Below are 22,546 nucleotides of genomic sequence, written 5' to 3'. Positions count from 1 at the left end.
GGAATCTGCAGAGGATGCCCCTGCAGTCTTCCGTGGTTGTCTGATGACTGTACACACTAAAACTACCTAAAGTAGAGGAAGAATCACCTGAATGGATTAGAGGGAAAAACATTCAAAGCTCACACAGGTACCAGAATAGTTTGTGTTCCCACCAGCCTGATTGTGGCTGAGAAAACTTCCTAAACCACAAGATGCTGGGTAGAATACTGAGAAGGGTATTGCCTCAGTAGTGAAACAAACTAGCCTAGACCAAAAGGTTGCTTAGAGGGACCAGCACTGTGCCTGCAGTGCCGGCATCCCATATGGGCACTGGTTCAAGTCCTGGCTGCTCCACTTACAATCCAGCTCTCTGCTATGGTCTCAGAAAGCAATAGAAGATAGCCCAAGTGCTTGGGCCCTTGCACCTGCGTGGGAAATCTGGAAGAAGATCCTGGCTCCCGACTTTGGATCAGCGCAGCTCCAGCAGTTGCCGTCATCTGGGGAGTAAACCAGCGGATGGAAGACCTCTCTCTCTCTCTCTCTCTCTGCCTCTGCCCCTCTGGAACTCTGCCTTCCAAATAAATAAATAAATAAATAAATCTTTTTTTTTTTTTTAAAAAAGGTTGCTTTGATCCTGCCTTAAACAAGTAAACAAGATCAAGCTGGGGCAGGAGCACTTGAGGTACAGTGCGTTAAACCATGACAAAGGACACTGACATCCCATTATCAGAGTGCTACTTTGAGTCCTAATCACTTTGCTGCCAATCCAGCTTCCTGCTAATGCACCTGGGAAAGCAGCAGATGATGGCTGAGGACTTCTGTTTTTGCCACTCGTGTGGAAGACTTGCATGGAGTTCCTAGCTCCTGGCTTTAGTCTGGTCCAGCCCTGGCTGTTGCTGCCATCTGAGAAGTGAATCAGCAGATGCAAGATCAATCTCTCTCTCTCTCTCTCTCTCTCTCTCTCTCTCCTTTTTTGTCACTCTGCCTTTCAAATAATCTTTCTTTAAGATTTATTTATTTGAAAGGCTGAGTTACAGAGAGAGAGAGAGGGAGACATAGAGAGAAATCTTCCATCTGCTGATTCACTCCCCAGTGGCTCCAATAGCCAGGACTGGGCCAGGCCAAAGCCAGGAGCTGGGAGCTTCATCAAGGTCTCCCTCATGGGTGCAGGGACCCAAGTACTTGGACTATCATCTGCTGCTTTTTGCAAGCACATTAGCAGGGAGCGGGATTAGAAGTGAAGCAGCTGGGACTCAAACTGGCACCCATATGAGATGCTGGCATAGCAGGCAGTGGCTTTACCTGTTATGCCACAACACCAGCCCCAGCAAACACATAATCTTTTATTTTTATTTTTTCTTTTTATTTTTCTTGGACAGGCAGATTTAGACAGTGAGAGAGAGGAGAGAGACAGAGAGAAAGGTCTTCCTTTGCCCTTGGTTCACCCCCCAAATGGCTGCCACGGCCAGCGTGCTGCGCAGATCCGAAGCCAGGAGCCAGGTGTTTCCTCCTGGTCTCCCATGCGGGTGCAGGGCCCAAGCACTTGGGCCATCCTCCACTGGCTTCCTGGGCCGCAGCAGAGAGCTGGACTGGAAGAGGAGCAACCGGGACAGAATCCGGCGCCCTAACCCGGACTAGAACCCAGGGTGCCGGTGCCGCAGGCGGAGGATTAGCCAAGTGAGCCGCAGCGCCGGCCTCAAACACATAATCTTAAAAAAATAAAATAAAATAAAGCTGTTTCTTTTTTTTTTTTTTTTAATTTTTGACAGGCAGAGTGGACAGTGAGAGAGAGAGAGAGAGAGAGAGAAAGGTCTTCCTTTGCCGTTGGTTCACCCTCCAATGGCCGCCGCTGCAGCCGGTGCACCGCGCTGATCCGATGGCAGGAGCCAGGATCCAGGTGCTTTTCCTGGTCTCCCATGGGGTGCAGGGCCCAAGCACCTGGGCCATCCTCCACTGCACTCCCTGGCCATAGCAGAGAGCTGGCCTGGAAGAGGGGCAACCGGGACAGAATCCGGCGCCCCAACCGGGACTAGGACCCGGTGTGCCGGCGCCGCAAGGTGGAGGATTAGCCTATTGAGCCACGGCGCCGGAAAATAAAGCTGTTTCAAAGTAACTTCACAATTTCCCAGAACAAAGCTTAAGCATATATACAGTAGTGCAGAAACATCTCACATCAAACAATGTCTGTTATCCAATAAAAAATTGAGCAAGTTGGGGCAAGCATGCAGCCCAGATGTTAAGATGTCAATAAAGGTGCCCGTATCCAATACTGGACTGCCTGAGTTCAACTGCCAGCTCCCGCTCTGACTCCAGCCTCTGAGCCTGGAAGGCAGCAGTGATGGCTCAGGCAGTTGTGTTCCTGCCACCCATGTGGGAGACCTGGGCAGAGCTCCTGGCTCCTGGCTTTCATGTGGCCCCACCTGAGCCACTGCAGGCATTTGATGAGTGAACCAGAAGATGGGAGCTCTCTATCTGTCTCTCTCTCTCTCTCTCTCTCTCTCTCTTTCTCTCTCTGTATCTGTCTCTTTGACTCTCAAAATTAACAGAGATGCAGACAATCAGGAAAATACCCATAATGAGGGGGAAAAACAATAGAAACACAAGCAGAAATGACATAGATGGTAAAGCTAACAGACAAGGACAATGAAAGGTCTACGTTTTTAAATTTTTTGGAGGGGGGAAGGCAGAGAGAGAGAGAGAGATAGGGATTGAGTGAGCAAGTGAGCGAAATATCCCATCTGCTGATTCACTTGCCAAACGCCTGAAATGGCTGAAGCTGGGCCAGGTTGAATTCAGAAGCCAGAAGCTCAATGCAGGTCTCCCACAGGGGTGGCTGGGACCCAAATACATCACCTGCTGCCTCCTGGGCCTGTGTTAGCAGGAAGCTGGAATCTGGACTGGAGATGGGACTCAAACTGAGGTATTCAGATATGAGATGTGGTTGTCCCAAGTGGTGTCTTTACTGCTATGTCAAATGTTTGCCCCAGTAAAGTAATTAGTATAACTATATTTCAAATGTTAAATTATAGATGAAAAATGGAGCATGTTGAGGCTGGCATTGTAGTGTAGTGGGTTAACCTGCTGCCTGGAAGGTTGGCGTCTCTTATGGGCACCAGTTTGTGTGCTGGCTGGTCCACTTCTGTTCCAGCTCCCTGCTAACAGCCTGGGAAAGCAGCAGAAGATGGCCCAAGTGCTTGTGCCCCTGCTATCCTTGTGGGATAAAGCTCCTGGCTCCTGGTTTCAGCCTAGTCCAGCACTAGCCACTGTGGCCATCTGGGGAGTGAACCAGTGGATGGCAGATCTCTGTGAGTATGTGTCTCTCTCTCTTTCAAATAAATAAACCTTAAAAAATAAAAATATGCCACATGGGATTAATATTTGATTTGATACTGCAGAAAAAAGATCAGCAAACTTGAAGCCATAGGGGCAGGAACTGTGGCCCAATGGTCGAGCTGCTGCTTGGGATGCCTGCAACCATGTCGGAGTGCCTGGGACCAATGTCCTGACTGTTGTAGGCATCTGGGCAGTAAATCAACTGATGGAAGCTTGCTCTCATGCACTTGCTCTCTCTCTCTCTCTTACTCTGCCTTTCAAATAAACAATAAAAAACAGAAAACCTTGAAGGCATACTAATAGAAATTATTGGGGCCGGCCCTATGGTGTAGTGGATAAAGCCATAGCCTGCAGTGCTGGCATCCCTGGGAAAGCAGTAGAAGATGACCCAAATCCTTGGACCCCTGCGTCTGCGTGGGAGACCGGGAAGAAGCTCCTGGCTCCTGACTTCAGGCTGGCACAGCTCTGGCCATTGCGACCATTTGGGGAGTGAACCAGCAAATGGAAGACCTTTCTCTCTTTCTCTGCCTCTGCCTCTCTGAAACTCTGCCTTTCAAATAAATAAATATTTTTAAAAATAATAGACATTTTTGAGTGTTAACAAAGACAAAATGACAAAAATGAACAGTTCATCAGTAAGGTGTGCAGCAACCCCAAGCAGCCTTCTATACATGTAATTGAAGTCCCTGAAGGAAGGGAGGGGAATAGAAGAAATAATTGCCCCCATTTTTCCATTTTTTAGAATCAAGGATAGTCTTTATTATTATTTTAAGAGGCAGAGAGAGAGAGAGAGAGATACAGAAGAAGAGAGACAGAGATAAATCCCTCCATCTGCTGGTTCAGTCCCCACATACCTGCAGTGGCTCCTGATGGGATGTTGAAGCCAGGATCCGAGAATTCATTCCAGATCTGCCACATATGTGGCAGGAACCCAGTTACTGGAGCCATCGTCTGCTGCCTCGTAGGGTCTGCATTACCAGGAATCTGGAGTCAAGAGTTGGAGACAGATAGTAAATCGGGCACTCCAGTATGGGACACAGGCATCTTAACTGCAAGGCCAAATACCTACCCTCCAAATGTTATGACTAATATAATCACAGACCCCAAACTCCCAGAAAACTCCAAGCACATGAAACATGAAGAACATTATATCAAAAAGAAAAGCAAGCTAAACTCAAAGCTAACAGAAGGAAAGCAAAAATAAAGCTACAAGAAGGGATAAGCAAAATAGAGAACAGGAAAATAATGCAGAGATTCAAAGATCAACAAAATTAAAAAGACCTAGGGCAGCACTGTGGCATAGTGGGTAAAGCCACTGCCTGCAGTGCTGGCATCCCATATGGGCACGGGTTCGAGTCGTGGCTGCTCCACTTCTGATCCAGCTCTCTGCTATGGCCTGGGATATCAAAAGATGGCCCAAGTCCTTGGGCCCCTGCACCCATGTGGGAGACCTGGAAGAAGCTCCTGGATCCTGGCTTCAGATCAGCGCAGCTCCAGCCATTGCGGCTAACTAGGGAGTGAACCATCGGATGGAAGACCTCTCTCTCCACCTCTCCTCTCTCTGTGTGTAACTCTGACTTGCAAATAATAAATAAATCTTTCAAAAAAATTTAAAAACCTGAGGCTGGTGTTGTGGTTCAGCTGGTTAAGCTGCTGCTTAGAATGCAGGCATCCCATATTGGAGTGCTGGTTCAAGTTCTGGGTACTCCATTTCCAATCCAGCTCCCTGCTAATGCTCCTGGGAAGGCAGTAAATGATGGTTCATGTACTAGGGCTCCTGCCACCCATGTGGGAGACCAATATGGAGTTCCTGGCTCCTGGCTTCAGCATGGCCCAGACTTGGCTATTGCAGCCATTTGGGGCATGAATTAGACTATGGAAGATCTCTCGCTCTCTCTCTCTCTCTCTCTCTCACTCTCTCTCTCTCTCTCTGTCACTCTGCCTTTCAAATAAGTAAATAAAATATTTTTTTAAAAAAAGCTATTTCACATTTAAAAACCTTCAGCTAGTTTGACTAAGGATAAAAAGAAAGAAGACTCAGATCACCAAAGTCATCAATAAAAGTAGGGACATTACTACTCACTTTACAGACATAAAACGGATTCTAAGAGACTATAATGAGTAACTGTATGCCAGTATACTTTCTAGCACAGAAGAAATGGATCAATTCCTAGAAGCACACAAATCACCAAAACTGAATCAGGAAAAAATAAGAAAAATATGACCAGACCTATAAAAAGTAAGGAGATTGAACTAGTAATCAAAAAAAAAAAAAATCCTAAAAAAGAAAAGCCCAGGACCAGATGGCTACACTGATGAATTCCACCAAAAATTTAAAGTAATACTAACCCTTCTCAAACTCTTCCAAAAAGTTGAAAAGGAAGACATCTTAATTCATCCTATTAAGCCACTATACTGTGATATCAAAGACACTGTAACTACAGACCAATATCCCTTATGAATATAGATGCAAAAATACTCAGCAGAGTACTAGCAAACCAAATTCAGCATCACATTATCACATTAAAAAGGTTACATGCCATGACCAAGTGGAATTTAACCCAGGAATGCAAGGGTAGTTTAACATGAAAATCAGTCAATGTAATTGAGTTGGAAGAACAAACTCAAATTAGTTTCTCCCACTATAATCTCAAAACCTGGTTCACTCCTGTGACCTCAAAATATGTGGGAATTTCTCCCCACCAGTGAGCAGGCAGCAATTCTGCAGTGGACACCACACTGTCTGCCTGGAAATAGTTAAGACTTTACAGGTTGAGGGCTCAGTCCTAGAACACTGACCCTACTTCAGACCTAGTTGCAAGTCTGGGCCTCCAGAACATTTGACAGAATGACTACAAATTGAGGTGCCCTCAATCACCCCCTTGGGGACAATTAATTTGCTAGAGCAGCACACAGAACTCAGGAAAGCACTACTTACATTAAAGGGTATAAAGGGTAAAAAAAAAAGGGTATAAAGGGTATTTTTTCATTTTAGAAAGATTTATGTATTTATTTGAAAGGCAGAGTAGCAGAGAAAGAGATGGACAGAAATCTTCCATCCCCTGGTTCACTCCCCCAAAAGGGTGCAACATCTGGGGCCTCCCAAGAGCCAAGAATTTCATCTGGGCCTCCCATGTGGGTGGCAGGGGCCCAAGCACTTGGGCCAGCTTCTGCTGCTTTTCCAGGCACATTAGCAGGCAGCTGGATAGGAAGTAGAGCAGCCAGGACTAAAACCAGCACCCATATAGGAGGTCAGCATCGCAGGTGCTGGCTTAACCCACTGCACCACAACGTGAGCTCCCATATATGGTATTTTAAAGAATGCAAATAAGAAGCTAGATGAAGGGGCCAGCACTGTGGCGTAGCAGGTTAAACCACCGCTTGCAGCACCAGCATCCCTTATGGGTGCTGGTTCAAGTCCTGGCTGCTCTGCTTCCAATCCAGCTCTCTGCTATGACCTGGGAAAGCAACAGAATACGACCCAATGCCTTGGGCCCCAGCACCCACGTGGGAGACCTGGAAAGAAGCTCCTGGCTCCTGGCTTCAGATCGGTGCAGCTCTGACCGTTGCAGTCAACTGGGGAATGAACCAGCGGATGGAAGACCGCTCTCTCTCTCTCTCTGCCTCTTCTGTGTAACTATTTCAAACAAACAAATAAATCTTGAAGAGATACACAGGGTAAGGTCAAGGTCTGGCAGGGTCCCAAGTACAGGAGCATCCATCCTCGTGGAGTTGGGGTGCACCACCCTCCCAACATGTGAACGAATTTTTGTCCATCTGCCTGCAAATTTCCACATATTCAGCTGTCCAGAAACTCTCTGAACCATGTCCTTTTGGTTTCCAAAGGACTTCATTGCACATGCACAACTGAAGCATGGACAACCATGTTGAAATGTGATTAGGAAAAAAAGGGCATGATTTAATGTTACTTGACTGGGTGGGGAAACCCAGCAAAGCCTGTCTGTTCAGATTCTTCAGCATTTCTTCCTCACAGGTATGGGGCAGGGACCTCTTCTGAAATGACCATTCACTGTCACACAAGTTAGGTCAGATAATTTCCTGATGGGCAGCAGCTCCAAGGAAGGGGGCAAAGGGTGGAGAGGGATGTTAGAGTTGCTTTTTTATTAAAAAAAAAAAACCTTTATTTTATTTACTTGAAAGGTAGAGTGATAGAGAGGGACAGAGAAAGAGATCTTTGATCCACTGGTTCACTCCCCAAATGACAGCAACATCGAGGGCTGGGCCAGGCCAAAGCCAGGAACCAGAAACTCCATACAGGTCTCCCACGTGGGTGGCAGGGTTGCAAGTACTTGGGCCATCATCTGATGCTTCCTAGGCACATTAGCAGGAAGCCGGGTCAGAAGCACAGCAGACAGGACTTGAACCAGTATTTCAATAGGGGATGCTGGCAATGCAGGCAGAGGCTTAATCTGTTATGCCAGAACGCTGATCCCTATATTAAAGTCTGTATGACACGCCTTGGAGGAAAGAAATTGTAGTTCTGTGGCCTGCCTTGACGAGGGAGTTATAAGTCAGGCACCATCGATGACAATCAAAAAATATACATCATATCCCAGTAATATGCCACATTATTAGAATGAAGGCAAAAATCACATAATCATCTCAATTAACACAGGAAAAGCATTTGACAAAATCAAATATTCTTTCTTGTTAATAACACTCAATAAACTAGGAATAAAATAAAACTTCCTCAACATGATAAAGATCATATATGAAACACCCACAGTGGCCGGTGCTGTGGCGTAGGTGGGTAAAGCTACCACCTGCAGTGCCAGCATCCCATATGGGCACCAGTTCTAGTCCTGGCTGCTCCTCTTCCTATCCAGCTCTCTGCTATGGCCTGGGAAAGCAGTGGAAGATGGCCCAGGTGCTTGGGACCCTGCATCCGCGTGGGAGACCGGGAAGAAGCTCCTGGCTCCTGGCTTCAGATCAGCGCAGCTCCAGTTGTTGTGGCCATTTGGGGAGTGAACCAACAGAAGGAAAACCTTTCTCTCTGTCTCTTCTTCTCATTGCCTGAGACTCTACCTCTCAAATAAAGAAAATATTTAAAAATAAAATAAAAATAAATAAATAAATAAAAGTGTTAGACCTGGGACCAGTGCTGTGGCATAGCAGGTAAAGCTGCCACCTGCAGTGCCGGCATCCCATATGGGCACTAGTTCGAGTCTCGGCAGCTCCATTTCCAATCCAACTCTCTGCTGTGGCCTGGGAAAACAGTAGAAGATGGCCCAAGTCCTTGGCCCCCTGCACCCATGTGGGAGATACAGAAGAAGCTCCTGGCTCCTGGCTTCAGATCAGCATAGCTCCGGCCGTTGTGGCCAACTGGGGGAGTAAACCAACAGATGGAAGACCTCTCTCTCTCTCTCTGCCTCTCCTTCTCTCTCTATGTAACTCTGTCAAATAAAATAAATAATCTTAAAAAAAGATTTATTAAAAAAAAATTTAGACCTAGGGGCCAGCGCTGTGGTGTAGTGTGTAAGGCCACTGCCTGCAGTGCCAGCATCCCATATGGGTGCTGGTTCTAGTCCCAGCTGCTCCACTTCCGATTCAGCTCCCTTCTATGGCCTGGGAAAGTAGTGGAAGGTAGCCCAGGAGCTTGGGCCCCTGTACCCGCGTGGGAGACCGGGAAGAAGCTCCTGGCTTCGGATCGGTGCAACTCTGGCCATTGCAGCCAATTGGGGAGTGAACCAGTGGATGGAAGACCTCTCTCTCTCTGCCTCTCCTCTCTCTGTGTAACTCAAACTTTCAAATAAATAAATATTTTAAAAATGTTAGACCTAATAAATGAATCCAGCAAAATTTCAGAATACAAAACCAAGGCACAAGATTATATTTCTGTACATTAAGCAATGAAGTCTTGCTATAGTTTGAACACGATTTGGCTCTTGATCATATGTATATATGTTTAAATCTCAGAGCCATAATTTGATGGTGATAAAAAGGTACAAATTTATTTTAACTCTTAATCTAACTATGGGTTTTTGTTTGTTTGCTTAGGAGATGGATCTAGTGGGAAGGCTTTCTTTTAAGACTTATTTATTTATTTGAAAGGCAGAGAGAGAGAGAGAGAGAGAGAGAGAGAGATCTACCATCTGTTGGTTCACTCCCCAAATGACCAAAAAGGCCGGTTCTGGGCTGGTTTGAAGCCAGAAGCCAGGAGCTTCCCTTGGGTCTCTCGTGTAGGTGCAGGGGCCCAAGGACTTGGGCCATTCTCTGCTGCTTTCCCAGGTGCATTAACAGGGATCTGATTAGAAGTAGAGCATGGGGGCCGGCGCTGTGGTGAAGCGAGTAAGGCCGCTTGCAGTGTCAGCATCCCATATGGGCACCGGTTCCAGTCCTGGCTGCTCCACTTCTGATCCAGCTCTCTGCTTCGGCCTGAGAAAGAAGTAGAAGATGGCCCAAGTCCTTGGGCTCCTGCACCCGTGTGGGAGACCCAGAAAAAGGTACTGGCTTCTGGCTTTGGATCGGTGCAGCTCCAGCCGTTGCGGCCAACTGGGAAGTGAACCAGCGGATGGAAGACCTCTCTCTCTCTCTCTGCCTCTCCTTTTCTCTGTGTGTAACTCTGACTTTCAAGTAAAATAAATAAATCTTAAAAAAAAAAAAAAAAAGAAGAGGCGCATGAATGGGTGTCCACATGGGATGCCAGTGTTGCAAGTGGCTTAACCAATTGTGCCACAGTGCTGACCCCTAGAAGGAACTCTTTAGGTCACTGGAGGCATGCCACTGGAGGGTAATTATTGCAAGAGGATTGGTTATAAAAACCTGAGTTGGGCCCAGCCACTCTCTACTTCGTTGCTTGCCAATATGTCCTTCTTCTGCACGTGCTCCAATACTACCAGACACCAGACACCAAATCAATGGGGCTGTCTGATGTTGGACTTGAGTCTCCATAACTGTGTAATAAATAAATCTTTTCGAGCCGGCGCCGTGGCTCAATAGGCTAATCCTCCACCTTGCGGCGCCGGCACACCGGGTTCTAGTCCCGGTTGGGGCACCGGATTCTGTCCCGGTTGCCCCTCTTCCAGGCCAGCTCTCTGCTATGGCCAGGGAGTGCAGTGGAGGATGGCCCAGGTGCTTGGGCCCTGCACCCCATGGGAGACCAGGAAAAGCACCTGGATCCTGGCTCCTGCCATCGGATCAGCGCGGTGCGCCGGCTGCAGCGGCGGCCATTGGAGGGTGATCCAACGGCAAAGGAAGACCTTTCTCTCTGTCTCTCTCTCTCACTGTCCACTCTGCCTGTCAAAAAAAAAAAAAATAAATAAATAAATCTTTTCTCTTTACAAAATTAATTGCCTCCATTATTTCATAACAGTCATGAAAAGTTGACAATACGCATCACATGTTCATGGAATGAACATATTGTGAAGATCACAATAGTCTGCAAAACAATCTATAGATATAATGCAATTTCTATCAAAATGCCAATGGCATTTTTTTAAAAATAGTAATTATTTCTATGAACACGTAGACAAAACTCCAAATCATGGCAGAGCCTCCCAGCACCCAGGATTATGCAGTCACTCAGCTCATCCACCATCCATGCCGAAGTTAGGATTTCAATTGGGGAAAGTATCCTGGAGTTTCCCTGTGGCTCTCTCACCAGCGGCTGCTTGGTCCTCATGACCTGCATCAGCTTTTCCTTCTCTGTCTCATAATTGGAACTACAGAGTGCACGAACCCACTCTTGTTCCTTGAGACTGAGTTGGGCATGTGGTAGCAACCCTTGGAGGCTGATCTAGGCTCAGAAATGCCAATGACATGCTTTTTAAATTTTTTTTTGCAGAAATAGAAAAACCCATCCTGAAATTCAGATGAAATATAATGGGATTCCAGAGAGTCAAAACAACCTTGAAAAAGAAGAACTAAGTAGGAAGAATCACACCTTTCGATTTCAAAACTTACTACAAATGCTATAGTAATCAAAATAGTGTGGTACTGGCACAAAGACAGACTTACATACCAATGTAAAAGAACAGAAATCCCAGAAATAAGCCCTTGCATTTACAGTCAATTCATTTTTTTATAAGAATGTCAAGACAATTCAATGAGAAAGGATAGTCTCTTCAACAAATAGTGCTAAGGACATTGTATATCCATATGCAAAAGAATGAAGTAAGACCCTCGCTTTAAAATGCATACAAAAATTAACCTGAAGTCGATAAGAGCTACAATTATAATGCTCTTAGAGAAGAAACCATAGTGGGAAATCTTCATGACACTGGATTTGTCATTAATTTATTCTATATGACACCAAAAGTACAAACAAAAAGAAAAATGAGTTGGATTTCATCAGAATGTAAAACTTTTATGTATTAAAGAACAATATCAACAGAGTAAAAGGGCCCCTACAAGATGGAAGAAAATATCTTCACCTCATAAGGAATCAATATTCAAAGTATATATAAAGAACTCCTACAACTCAATAAAAACAATCAGATAAAAAAAACCCAATCAATTAAAAAATGATTAAATGACTTGAACAGGCATTTCTTCAAAGAAGACATACCAATGTCCAATAAGCCTATGAAATGATACTTAACATCATTATTCAATGGAAAAACACAAATCTAAACCTCAGTGAGCTATCACTTCACATCCATTAAGAAGGCTACTGTTTAAACAACATACAGAAAAGAACAAGTGTTACTGAGGTTGTGGAGAAATTGGAATCCTTGGGCATTGCTGGTGGGAATGTAAAATAGTGTAGTCACTGTGGAAAATAGTTTAGCAGTTCCTAAAAAATATTAGGCCAAGGGGTGAACATTTGGCACAACAGTTAAGACACTACTTGGGGACACACACATTACATATTGGAGTGCCTGAGTTCAAGTGTCTGCTCCTCTTCTGATTCAGCTTCCTGCTAATGTGCATCCTGGGAGGCAGCAGATGATGATTCACGTATTTGAGTCCCTGACATCCACAAAGAATTCCAGTTTCCTGCCTTCGACCTGGCCCAGGGCAGGCTGCCGCAGATACTTGAGGAGCGAATCTGTGGATCGAAGTTCTCTTTGTGTCTTTCTGCAGGTCTTTGTCTCTCTCTGTCCTTCTGCCTTTCAAACAAAATGAAATAAATTCAGTCAAAATTCCCTGATGACCCAGCAATTCCACCCCTAGGGTTATACCCAAAGGAACTGAAAACAGGGACTTAACAGATACTTACATAAGAAAGTCATAGCAGCATTAATCACACAGAAAAATGGTGCAAAAAATTAAATGTTCATCAGCAGAGAAAGGGATGAAACAATACATGGTCTATTCATACAATGAATAGTTTCATCCATAAAAAAGAATAAGTACTGATACATGCTACAAAATGGATGAACCTTGAAAACCTTATGCTAAGTAAAAGAAGCCAGACATAAAAGGACAAATATTGTGATTCTATTTCTATTAAGTATCTAGAATAGGCAAATTCCCAGTTACAAAGTAAATTAGAGGGGCTACCAAGAAAGTAAATTAGAGGAGCTACCATTGTGTCGCAGCAGCTTCAGCCACCACCTCCGAGGCAGGCATCACATGTGGGTGCTGGTTCAAGTTCCAGTTGCTCCATTTCCCGTCCAGCTCCCTGATAATGTGCCTGGAAAAGCAGCAAAAGATGGCCCAAGTGTTTGTTTCCCTGTACCCACGTGGGAGACCCAGATGGAGTTCTAGGTTCCTGGCTTTGGTCTGGCCCATTGTGGCCATTTGGGGAGTGAACCAACAAATCTAAGATTCTCTCTCTCTCTCTCCCTCTCTCTCTGTCTCTCTCTCTCTCTCTCTCTCTCTCTCTCTCTCTGTGTGTGTGTGTGTGTGTGTGTGTCCCTCCTCCTCTCTTTATAACACTGCCTTTCAAAAATAAAGTAAATCTTTAAAAAAAAAAAAGTACATTAGAGGTTACCAGAGGCTGAGAGAAGAGAGGAGTGGGGTTTCTTGCTTAATGCATAGAGTTTCTATTTGGTGTGATAAAAAGTATTAGATATGAATAGTGTTAGTTGTTGGGTAGCATTGTGAATATAATTAATGCCAGTGAATTGTACACTTAAAAAGTTAAAATGGAAAGTTTGTTATGTATTTATCACAATTAAAACACATACAGAGTATAGCATATCAGAATATTTCTTTTTAAATTTCTAAAAAATTTACTTGAATAGCAGAGAGAGAGAGAGAGAGAGAGTGTGTGTGTGAGAGCGAGCTAGAGAGAGTTCCCATCTGCTGGCTTCCTCTCCAAAAGTCTGCACAGGCTGGGGCAGGGCTGGGCTCAAAGCCAGAAGCTGGGAATGCAATATAAGTTTCCAATATGGGTGGCTTGAAGTCAATTACTTGAGCCATCACTGCTGCCCTTCAGGGCTGTATTGTTAAGAAGCTGGAGTCAGAGGCTGGTGTTGTGGTGCATCTGGTTAAGTAGCTGAAGGCCATCCAGTATGGGCACCAGTTCAAGTCCTGGCTGATCCAGCTCCCTACTAAAGTGAGAAAGCAGCAGAAGATGGCCCAGGTACTTGGGCCTCTGCAACCCACACAGGAGACCCAGATGGAGTTTCAGGCTCCTGACTTCAGCCTGGCTCAGCCCTGGCAGTTGTTGCCATTTAGGGGAGTGAACCAGTGGATGAAAGTTTCTCTCTCTCTCTCTCTCTCTCTCTCTCTGTATGTGTGTGTGTGTGTGTGTGTGTACCTTTCTCAATGTACCTCTGCCTTTCCAATAAATAAATCTTTAAAAAGCAGTAGCAGCAGCAGCAGCAGCAGCAGCAGCAGCAGCTCAAGTCAGGAAGCAGAGCCAGGAATGATGCTTAGGCACTCCAATGTGGGACACAGGCATCTTAACTGCTAGGCCACTCTCCACAATCACATTTCTTATAACCAGGGATAAAGAGAAACTCTTACCAAGCAGTCAGAGAAAAGAGGCATATTATGCACAGAAGAATACAGATAAGAAGGACAGCAGGTTTTTTCATCAGAAATAATGCAAACCAGAAAACATTGGCACAATATATCTAAACTACTTAAAAAAAAAACCTGCCAACCTAGAATTCTATACTAATGGACTGTAGGATAGCATGAGGGATCCTTGTAATGGAACTGTTCTGTATCACTGTGCTGGTGGTCACATGTGATAAAACTGCACAGAACTAAAGACACACACATACACACACAAGTGCTTATACAGCTGGTAAAACCTGAATAAAGCTTGTGGATTGTACCTATGTCAATTTCCTGGATGTATAGAGTCCTAGAGTTATGCAAGGTGTTACCACTGAGGCAAACTAGGGGAAATGTATTGGGATCACTACACTATTTGTTTACAACTGGGAAAACCCTGCTTCCACTATTTCCCCACACAAAGCGTAAGCATTCCTTTTTGAAGCATTAATAAAATCAGGACACTTCCCTGCTTAAAACTTTCCAATGGCTTCCCATGCCCCAAGGAGTTACACAATTGCATACTTTGAAACGTCTATGACCTCATCTCTTACCACTTTGCCCTTGCTTACTCTGCTCTACACATATTGGCCTCTTTGCTGTTGCTAACACATTGAGAACCTCTCCTGTCTCAGCACTCTGGATCTTGCATTCTCTCCACATGCAATGACCTTCCCTCCAGATAGCCACATCATTCATTCCCTCACTTCAGTAATTTCTCTGCTCAAATGTCACCTTCTCTGAAAAGCCTTCCTTGACCACCCTATCTAAAATAGCAACCCCCACAACACACACTCTCTCTACATAACCTTATCATACTTTAGTTTTCTTCATAGTATTTATCACCACCTCACACGTATTTATTCATTCTCTCTTCTCCTGTCTATGAAAGAAGGGATTTCATTTTGTTCATTGCTTTATTCCCAGCACTTACATCAATGCCTGGCACATAGCATTCACTCAATAAATATTTTTGAGTGAATAAATGAATTAATGACTTCCAGTTCTTGGAACAGCGAGTAAATACATAACTGAATAGGAATAACTTTGTCTTCTAGGGCCCAGCATAGATCAGGTGCATAATTATTATTCAATAAATACTTGTTGAATGAATTAATGAAGCCTGCAAACAAACATGCTCACATCTTACAAGTCTCTTAAAAAAATCTTCTGGTAATACCAATTTTCCCTCCAGCAATTATTATCATTATGGCTGCGGTCAAGTACTTATTTAAACTCTGATGTCTTAATGGTTCATAGATGAGGGGTGAAGACTTGATCAAACTGTGGTGGCCAAAAGGTGGGGTTGTTGAGAGGTCTTTGGGACACTGGGGGTGTGCCCTTGGAGGATGGTTCTTGAAAGAGGTTTGATGACTTGAATTCAAGTTTGGCCCAGGATCTCTCTGCTTCTTACCCACGATAGGACTGTGCCTCTGCACCTGCCACGGTGAGCCTCCACCAGAAGTCAGACTATGGAGCCACCCTATCCTGTAACCTGCAACTGTTAGCTGTAATTAACTTGTTCTTTCTCAAAGAAGCTCCTCTTAGGTATTTAGTTAAAGTAACAAAAAGTGGATGAATACAACTGTCATTCTTCTTCCCAGGATAGACTAGCTTCTTTCTCACTTTCCAATCAGTACTTCAAAAATGTTTAAGAACTGTATCACAAATATAGAATATATAATTATATTCAGAACACAGAACAAATACCTACTTCTACTGAGCATTAATACTGCAATTATAAACTAAATTAAATATGTTACCACATAAGTTAAAAAAAATGGGGAAAAAAGAAAGGAAGGAGGAGTGAGAAAGGGAGGGAGGAAAGGGGGAATCATCATCATATTCTTAGAACTATCTATGGACTACTTGAAATCTGTTCTCTTTATATGAATAATTTTTTAAATATTTATTTATTTGAAAGTCACAGTTATACAGAAAGAGGAGAGGCAGAGAGAGAGAGAGAGAGGTCTTCCATCTACTGGTTCACTCCTCAGATGGCTGCAATAGCCGGAGCTACACCGAACCGGAGCCAGGAGCCAGGAACTTCTTCCGGGTCTCCCACGCGGGTGCAGGAGCCCAAGGAGTTGGGCCATCTTCCACTACTTTCCCAGGCCATAGCAGAGAGCTGGACTGGAAGAGGAGCAGCCGGGACTAGAACCGGTGCCCATATGGGATGCCAGCGCTCCAGGCTAGGGCATTAACCTGCTGCGCCACAGCGCCGCCCCCTGAATAATTTTTTCTTTTAAAAAAGACATACTCCTAGTCATTCATATGATCAGAGGGTAAACAACTGATACTCTATAGTGTATTGTGTTGCCAAGCTATAATAATTGGTAGCTTAGATCTATCAAATGCATGTTGTCTTAGGATATTTTCTTTTTTTATTTATTTGGAATGCAGAGAGACAGACGCACAAAGAGAGATCTCCCATCCATTGGTTCACTCCCCAAATGCCCACAATAGTCAGGGCTGGGCTAGGCTGAAGCTGGGAGCTGGAAACTCCATCAAACTCTCCAGTAGTTGGCAGGGACCTAACTACTTGAGCCATCACCTGCTGCCTCCCAGGGTGTGTATTAGCAAGAAACTGGAATTAGGGGTGGAGCTGAGACTTGAACCTAGACATTCTGATATTGGATGCAGGCATCCTAACCTTGTGTCAAATGGCCATTTCTGACTTATATTTTCAACTTACATTGGGTTTATTAAAAAGAAAAAAGGTAACCCCATTTTAAGTCGAGGAACATCTGTATATGAATAATAAAATGAACACTCATGTACACGCCAATCAGCTGAAGAAACAGATCAAGAGGTTGGCATTGTAGCACAGAAGGTTAAGCTGCCACCTGTGTCGCCAGCATCCCATATTGGAGTACCAGCTTGAATCCCAGGTGCTCCACTTCCAATGCCCTGCTGATGCACCCAGGAAAACAGAGGAGGACGTCCCAAGTACTAGGGCACCTGCCACACATATGGGAGACCCAGAAGGAGTTTCTGGCTCCTGGATTCAGCCTGGCCCAGTGCAGATCAACGTGGCCATTTGAGAAGTGAACCAGTGGATGGAAAACTCTTTTTTTCTCTTGCCCCCCCCCCTTTCACTCTGCCTTTCAAATAAATAAATAAATATTTAAATTAAAAAAAGATCATTAGGAAAATTTCTGAAGCCCTCTGTATGCCCTCTGGGTTGCATTCCTTCCCTTCTCCATAAGGTTTAACTGCTATAATTGTGCTTTTCTTCATGGCTTTGACGTCCATACTTCTGAATTCCATATACATAGAAATGTACCATATGAATTTTTTCTAAACTTGCTATCCTTCTACATTATATTTGTAGAATTCATCCATGATAGTATTTACATTTTAATATTTATATTCATTGTTCCTAATGTATACTTTTCTATTTTATAATTATACCACAGTTTAGTAAGTCATTCTCTACTGAAGGACATTTGAGCTGTTTCCAGCTCATTGCTATTATCAGTGCTGCTTTTAACACTGTTTTTAAGAATTATTTATTTGAAAGGCAGTCAACACACACACACACACACACACACAGAGGCAGATCTTCCATCTGTTGGTTCCCTCCCCAAATGGCCACAATGGCCAGGGCTGAGCCAGGCCAAAGCCAGGAACAAAGAAGTTCATCTGGGTCTCCCATATGAGTGGTGGGGGCCAAGTACTTGGGCTATCTTCTGCTGCTTTCCTAGGTGTATTTGCAGGGAGTTGGATTGGAAGCAGGGCAGCAGGGACTCGCACTGATATGGGATGCCGGCATTGCAGGGGGTGGTTTAACTCACTGCGACACAATACTAGCCTCTCAATACTCTTCAATCTCTTGAATGTACATTCATGTCTTCTGGTACATTTGTGCAAGAAATTTTCTGTTGTATATACAGGGTGTAGAATTGCTGAATCACGGGGTATATATGTTATCAGATATATTAAATGTCAAGATGCATCTAAAGTGGTTGTACTAATTTACACTTCTGCTGTCATGATTTCCATTGCTCAACATCCTTGACAACACATTATCAGACTTTTAAATATTTTTCAGTCTGATGGATATAAAATTAATTTTGTCATGGTTATTCTTTGCATTTCCCTGATTACTAATGAGTGAGCTCATCTTTTCATGTATTGGTCTTTCCTGTATCCTCTTCTGTGAAATTCCAGTTTCAGGTATTTTTGTCAGTTTTCATTGAGTGGCTTGATTCTTACTGATATATAGTGATTTTAATATGGTTATCCTTTATCTGTTAAATGAATTTCAAACATCTTCTGTCAGCACATACAGCCTTTTTAGATTTATGCCTTTTGATAAACAGAAGTTTACTGCTGTAACTCATCATGTATCAAACTTTTGTTTTATGGGTTGTGCTTTATATTTTTGCCTAAGCAATCCTTCCCTATACTGAAGTTACAAAAACATTCTCTTATGTTTGCTTTTAAAAAGTTTGAGGGCCGGCGCTATGGCGCAGCGGGTTAATGCCCTGGCCTGAAGCGCCGGCATCCCATATGGGTGCCAGTTCTAGTCCTGGCTGCTCCTCTTCCAATCCAGCTCTCTGCTATGGCCTGGGAAGGCACTGGAAGATGGCCCAGGCCCTTGGGCCCCTGCACCCATGTGAGAGACCCAGAAGAAGCTCCTGGCTCCTGCCTTCGGATTGGCGCAGCTCCGGCCGTTGCAGCCATCTGGGGAGTGAACCAGCGGATGGAAGACCTCTCTCTCTGCCTCTACCTCTCTCTGTAATTCTGTCTTTCAAATAAATAAAATAAATCTTTAAAAATTTTTTTGATATTTTTGCCTTACACGCCTAAGTTTTTCATCCATCCAGAATTAATTTTTTAAAAATATTTATTTATTTTGAAAGGCAGCATGACAGAGAAAGAGGAAGAAACAGAGAACAATCTTCCAGCCACTCATTCACTCCCCAAATGGCCACAAGGCCAGGGCTGGGCCAGGCCAAAGTCAGGAACCTGGAACTCCATCCAGGTCTCCTGATGGGTGGCAGGGGCCCAAGCACTTGAGTCATCTTCCACTGCTTTCCTGGATGCATTAGCAGGGAGCTGGATCAGAAGCAGAGCAGTCAGAACTCCAACCAGCATCCAAACCAGATGCTGGCATCATAGGCAGCCAGCAGTTTAATAGGCAGCAGCTTAACCTGCTGTGCCACAATGCCGGCCCCCAGAATTGATTTTTATGTGAAGTATGAGGTAAGGATCTCAATTTCATGTTTTTCCCTGCTATGGATATCCAACTGTTCCAGGACTTTATTACATAATCTATGCTTTTCCCAATGATTTGCAATGCCACTTCCAGCTTTCACCAAGTTTCCTTGGCTATTCAGGTCTGTTTCTAGGCTCATTATTGTTTCATTGCTCCATTGGCCTCTTCTTGTGCCAACTCCAAACTCTCTTAATTATTGCTTTATAACGCCGATATTTGAAAGTGGAAGTTCCAGTTTCTTCTCCTCATTTGTTTCCCTGGTTATTTTTGGTTGGTTTCTCTTTCATAAAGCTTAGAATTATTTTGTAAAATTTTATGGAAAAGTTTATTGGAATTTTTAAAATTATAATTTTTTATTTATCTGAAAGGCAGGGAGACAGAGAGGTCTTCCATCCACTGGTTCACTCCCTAAATACCCAAAACAGCTGGGGCTGGGCCATGCTGAAGCCTGGAGCCAAACTCAATCTGGATCTCCCATGTGGCTGTCAGGAACCCAAGTATTTGAGCTATCAATCCTGTCTCCCAGGGTGCACATTAGCAGGAAGCTGAAGTTGGAAGTGGAGCCAGGACTTGAGCCACGAACCCCAAGATGAGATGTTGGCATCCCCAAAAGTCTCTTCTTTTTTTTTTTTAAGATTTATTTATCTATTTGAAAGGCAGAGTTACAGAGAGGCAGAGGCAGAGGCAGAGAAATGTGTTCCATCCATCTAGTTCCATCTCATCTGGTTCACTCCCTAGATGGCCATGACAGCCAGAGGCTGCACCGATCTGAAGCCAGGATCCAGGAGATTCTTCTGGGTTTCCCACGTGGGTACAGAAGTCCAAGGACTTGGGCCATCTTCTACAGTTTTCCCAGGCCATAGCAGAGAGCTAGACTGGAAGTGGAGCAGCCAGGACTTGAAATGGCTCCCATATGGGATGCCGGCACTGCAGGCGGTGACTTTATCTGCTATGCTACAGCGTCAGTCTTAACCACTGCACCAAAGCCCCACCCCTCTACTGGAATTTTGATGGCAACGCATTGGAATTCACGGATCACTTTAGGACATCTTTATAATACTGAGTCTTTTTTTTTTTAAGATTTATTTATTTATTTGAAAGTCAGAGTTACACAGAGAGAGGAGAGGCAGAGAGAGACAGGTCTTCCGTCCGATGGTTCACTCCCCAAATGGCTGCAATGGCCTGAGCTGCGCTGATCTGAAGCCAGGAGCCAGGAGCTTCTTCCAGGTCTCCCACGCAGGTACAGGGGCTCAAGGACTTCGGCCATCCTCCACTGCCTTCCCGGGCCATAGCAGAGAGCTGGACAGGAAGAGGAGCAACCAGGACAAGAACCTGGCGCCCATATGGGATGCCGGTGCCGCAGGAGGATTAACCAAGTGAGCCATGGTGCCGGCCCCTTATTATTTTATTTTTTGAAGATGTATTTATTTATTTGAAAGGCAGAGTTAGAGTGAGAGTGAGAGAGAGAGAGAAATATGAATCTTCCATCTGCTGATTTACTTCTCAAAAGCCCGCAACAGCCAGGGCAAGACCAGCCTGAAGCCAGGAGTCAGGAACTCCAGTCAGGTTATCCATGTGGGTGGTAGGGACCCAAACACTTGGGTCATACCACTGCCTCCTGGCACCTTAGCAGGAAGCAACCAGGACTTGAAGCAAACACTCGATATGGGATGCAGGTATCCCAAACAGTGGCTTAACCCACTGTGCTGCAATGCCAGTCCCTATTTTAAATGACAAATAAATAAATAAATAAATAAATAAATTTATGTTACAATTGTTTAAGTCGGTGCAATTCTACTTCTACTCCTACCACTCTTCTGACTTCCTGATTGCTAAATGCAATGGACACTTCTCACTTCTTATCTTGACTTGTCTACCGCATTTTAAATACTGATCTGCCTCCATTCCTCACATTCTCTTTCCCCTCCAGCTACTGGTTGAGTCATTTTGTTCCTTTTCAGTCACTTCCTTGGTTCTATCTTTACCCAGCCATTAAAGGTTGGGTCTTTTCCTCAGAATTCTGCCCTTGGCCCTGATCTCATCTCCATAACTTTAACTGCTGTCCATTAGCTAATGACACAACAAAACCTAAGATCTCTCCTCAGCCATATTTTCAACTACTTACTGATAATCTCCACTTGGATATCTCACAGACATTTCACTCATCAAATTCCACACTTTTTATTTCCTCAACCCAAAGCCTACTCCACCCCATAAGTTTTCCAGTATCAGTGCTCACCCCTGTCCCTGTTTTCCCAAGACAAAGATCTGAAGAAATGTGCCTTTCCCTCTGCTCATTACAATCTCAGACACTCGCTAGTAACTATTCTGTTCTTTAAACACTGTGACCTCAGAGCCTTTGCTCTTCCCAGTCCCTTTACTTAGAATGCTATCTCCCCCAGCTCATTCTCATCTTCAGGTCTCAGCTAGAATGTCCTCTGCTCACACCTACCCTCGGACTGCCTCTACATCTACTCCAACTCAGCTATAATTACTAATACATCACCCTCTTTTATTTCTAGCATAGTTTGTGTTTTGTTTACTGGTTCTTTTATTTCTTTTTTAAAATTTATTTGACAGATAGAGTTAGACAGTGAGAGAGAATCAGAGAGAAAGGTCTTCCTTCCGTTGGTATACCCCCAAAATGGCCGCCACGGCCAGCGTTGCCCCGATCCGAAGCCAGGAGCCAGGTGCTTCTCCCTGGTCTCCCATGCGAGTGCAGGTCCCGAGCACTTGGGCCATCTTCCACTGCCTTCCTGGGCCACAGCAGAGAGCTGGAATGGAAGAGGAGCAACCGGGACTAGAACCCAGTGCCCATATGGGATGCTGGCACCGCAAGTGGAGGATTAACCAAGTGAGCCACGACACCAGCCCTGGTTCTTTTATTTCTAAAATTGTGTTGACTTGTTTACTGCTTGTCTCTTTCCACTAAGAAATGCAAGGTCCCTGAGAACAAGGATTTATATCCACAGTATTCATTGCTATGTCACCAGACCCTAGAAGAGTACCTGGTGCATGGTAAGCATACTATATTGACTGGACAAATGAGTCCAGTGGGCCTCCTTACTCTTTGCCTCCCAATAATTAGACACCAAA

The 22,546-nt window shown here is 44.4% G+C and overlaps 1 protein-coding gene across 7 annotated transcripts in view; it reads right to left on the bottom strand.

Moving 5' to 3' along the window:
* Positions 1 to 11,542: 11,542 nt before the first annotated feature.
* TAF1 (TATA-box binding protein associated factor 1) overlaps positions 11,543 to 22,546 on the bottom strand; it is a 115,246-nt gene continuing 104,242 nt past the window's right edge. For 6 of the 7 annotated variants that reach the window (XM_051827188.2, XM_051827190.2, XM_051827195.2 and 3 more), the window contains 2 exons: positions 12,803 to 12,910; positions 11,543 to 12,383 (listed from right to left, as the gene is read on the bottom strand). In XM_051827188.2, coding sequence (XP_051683148.1) covers positions 12,194 to 12,383; positions 12,803 to 12,910 — 298 coding nt within the window. In that variant the 3' untranslated portion in view covers positions 11,543 to 12,193. The remainder of the gene's footprint in view (positions 12,384 to 12,802; positions 12,911 to 22,546) is intronic. The other variant, XM_070067117.1, reaches the window with a different exon arrangement.

Source organism: Oryctolagus cuniculus, chromosome X (assembly GCF_964237555.1).
Source record: "Oryctolagus cuniculus chromosome X, mOryCun1.1, whole genome shotgun sequence".
Lineage (NCBI taxonomy): Eukaryota > Metazoa > Chordata > Mammalia > Lagomorpha > Leporidae > Oryctolagus > Oryctolagus cuniculus.
This window is presented reverse-complemented; position numbering and strand designations above follow the sequence as displayed.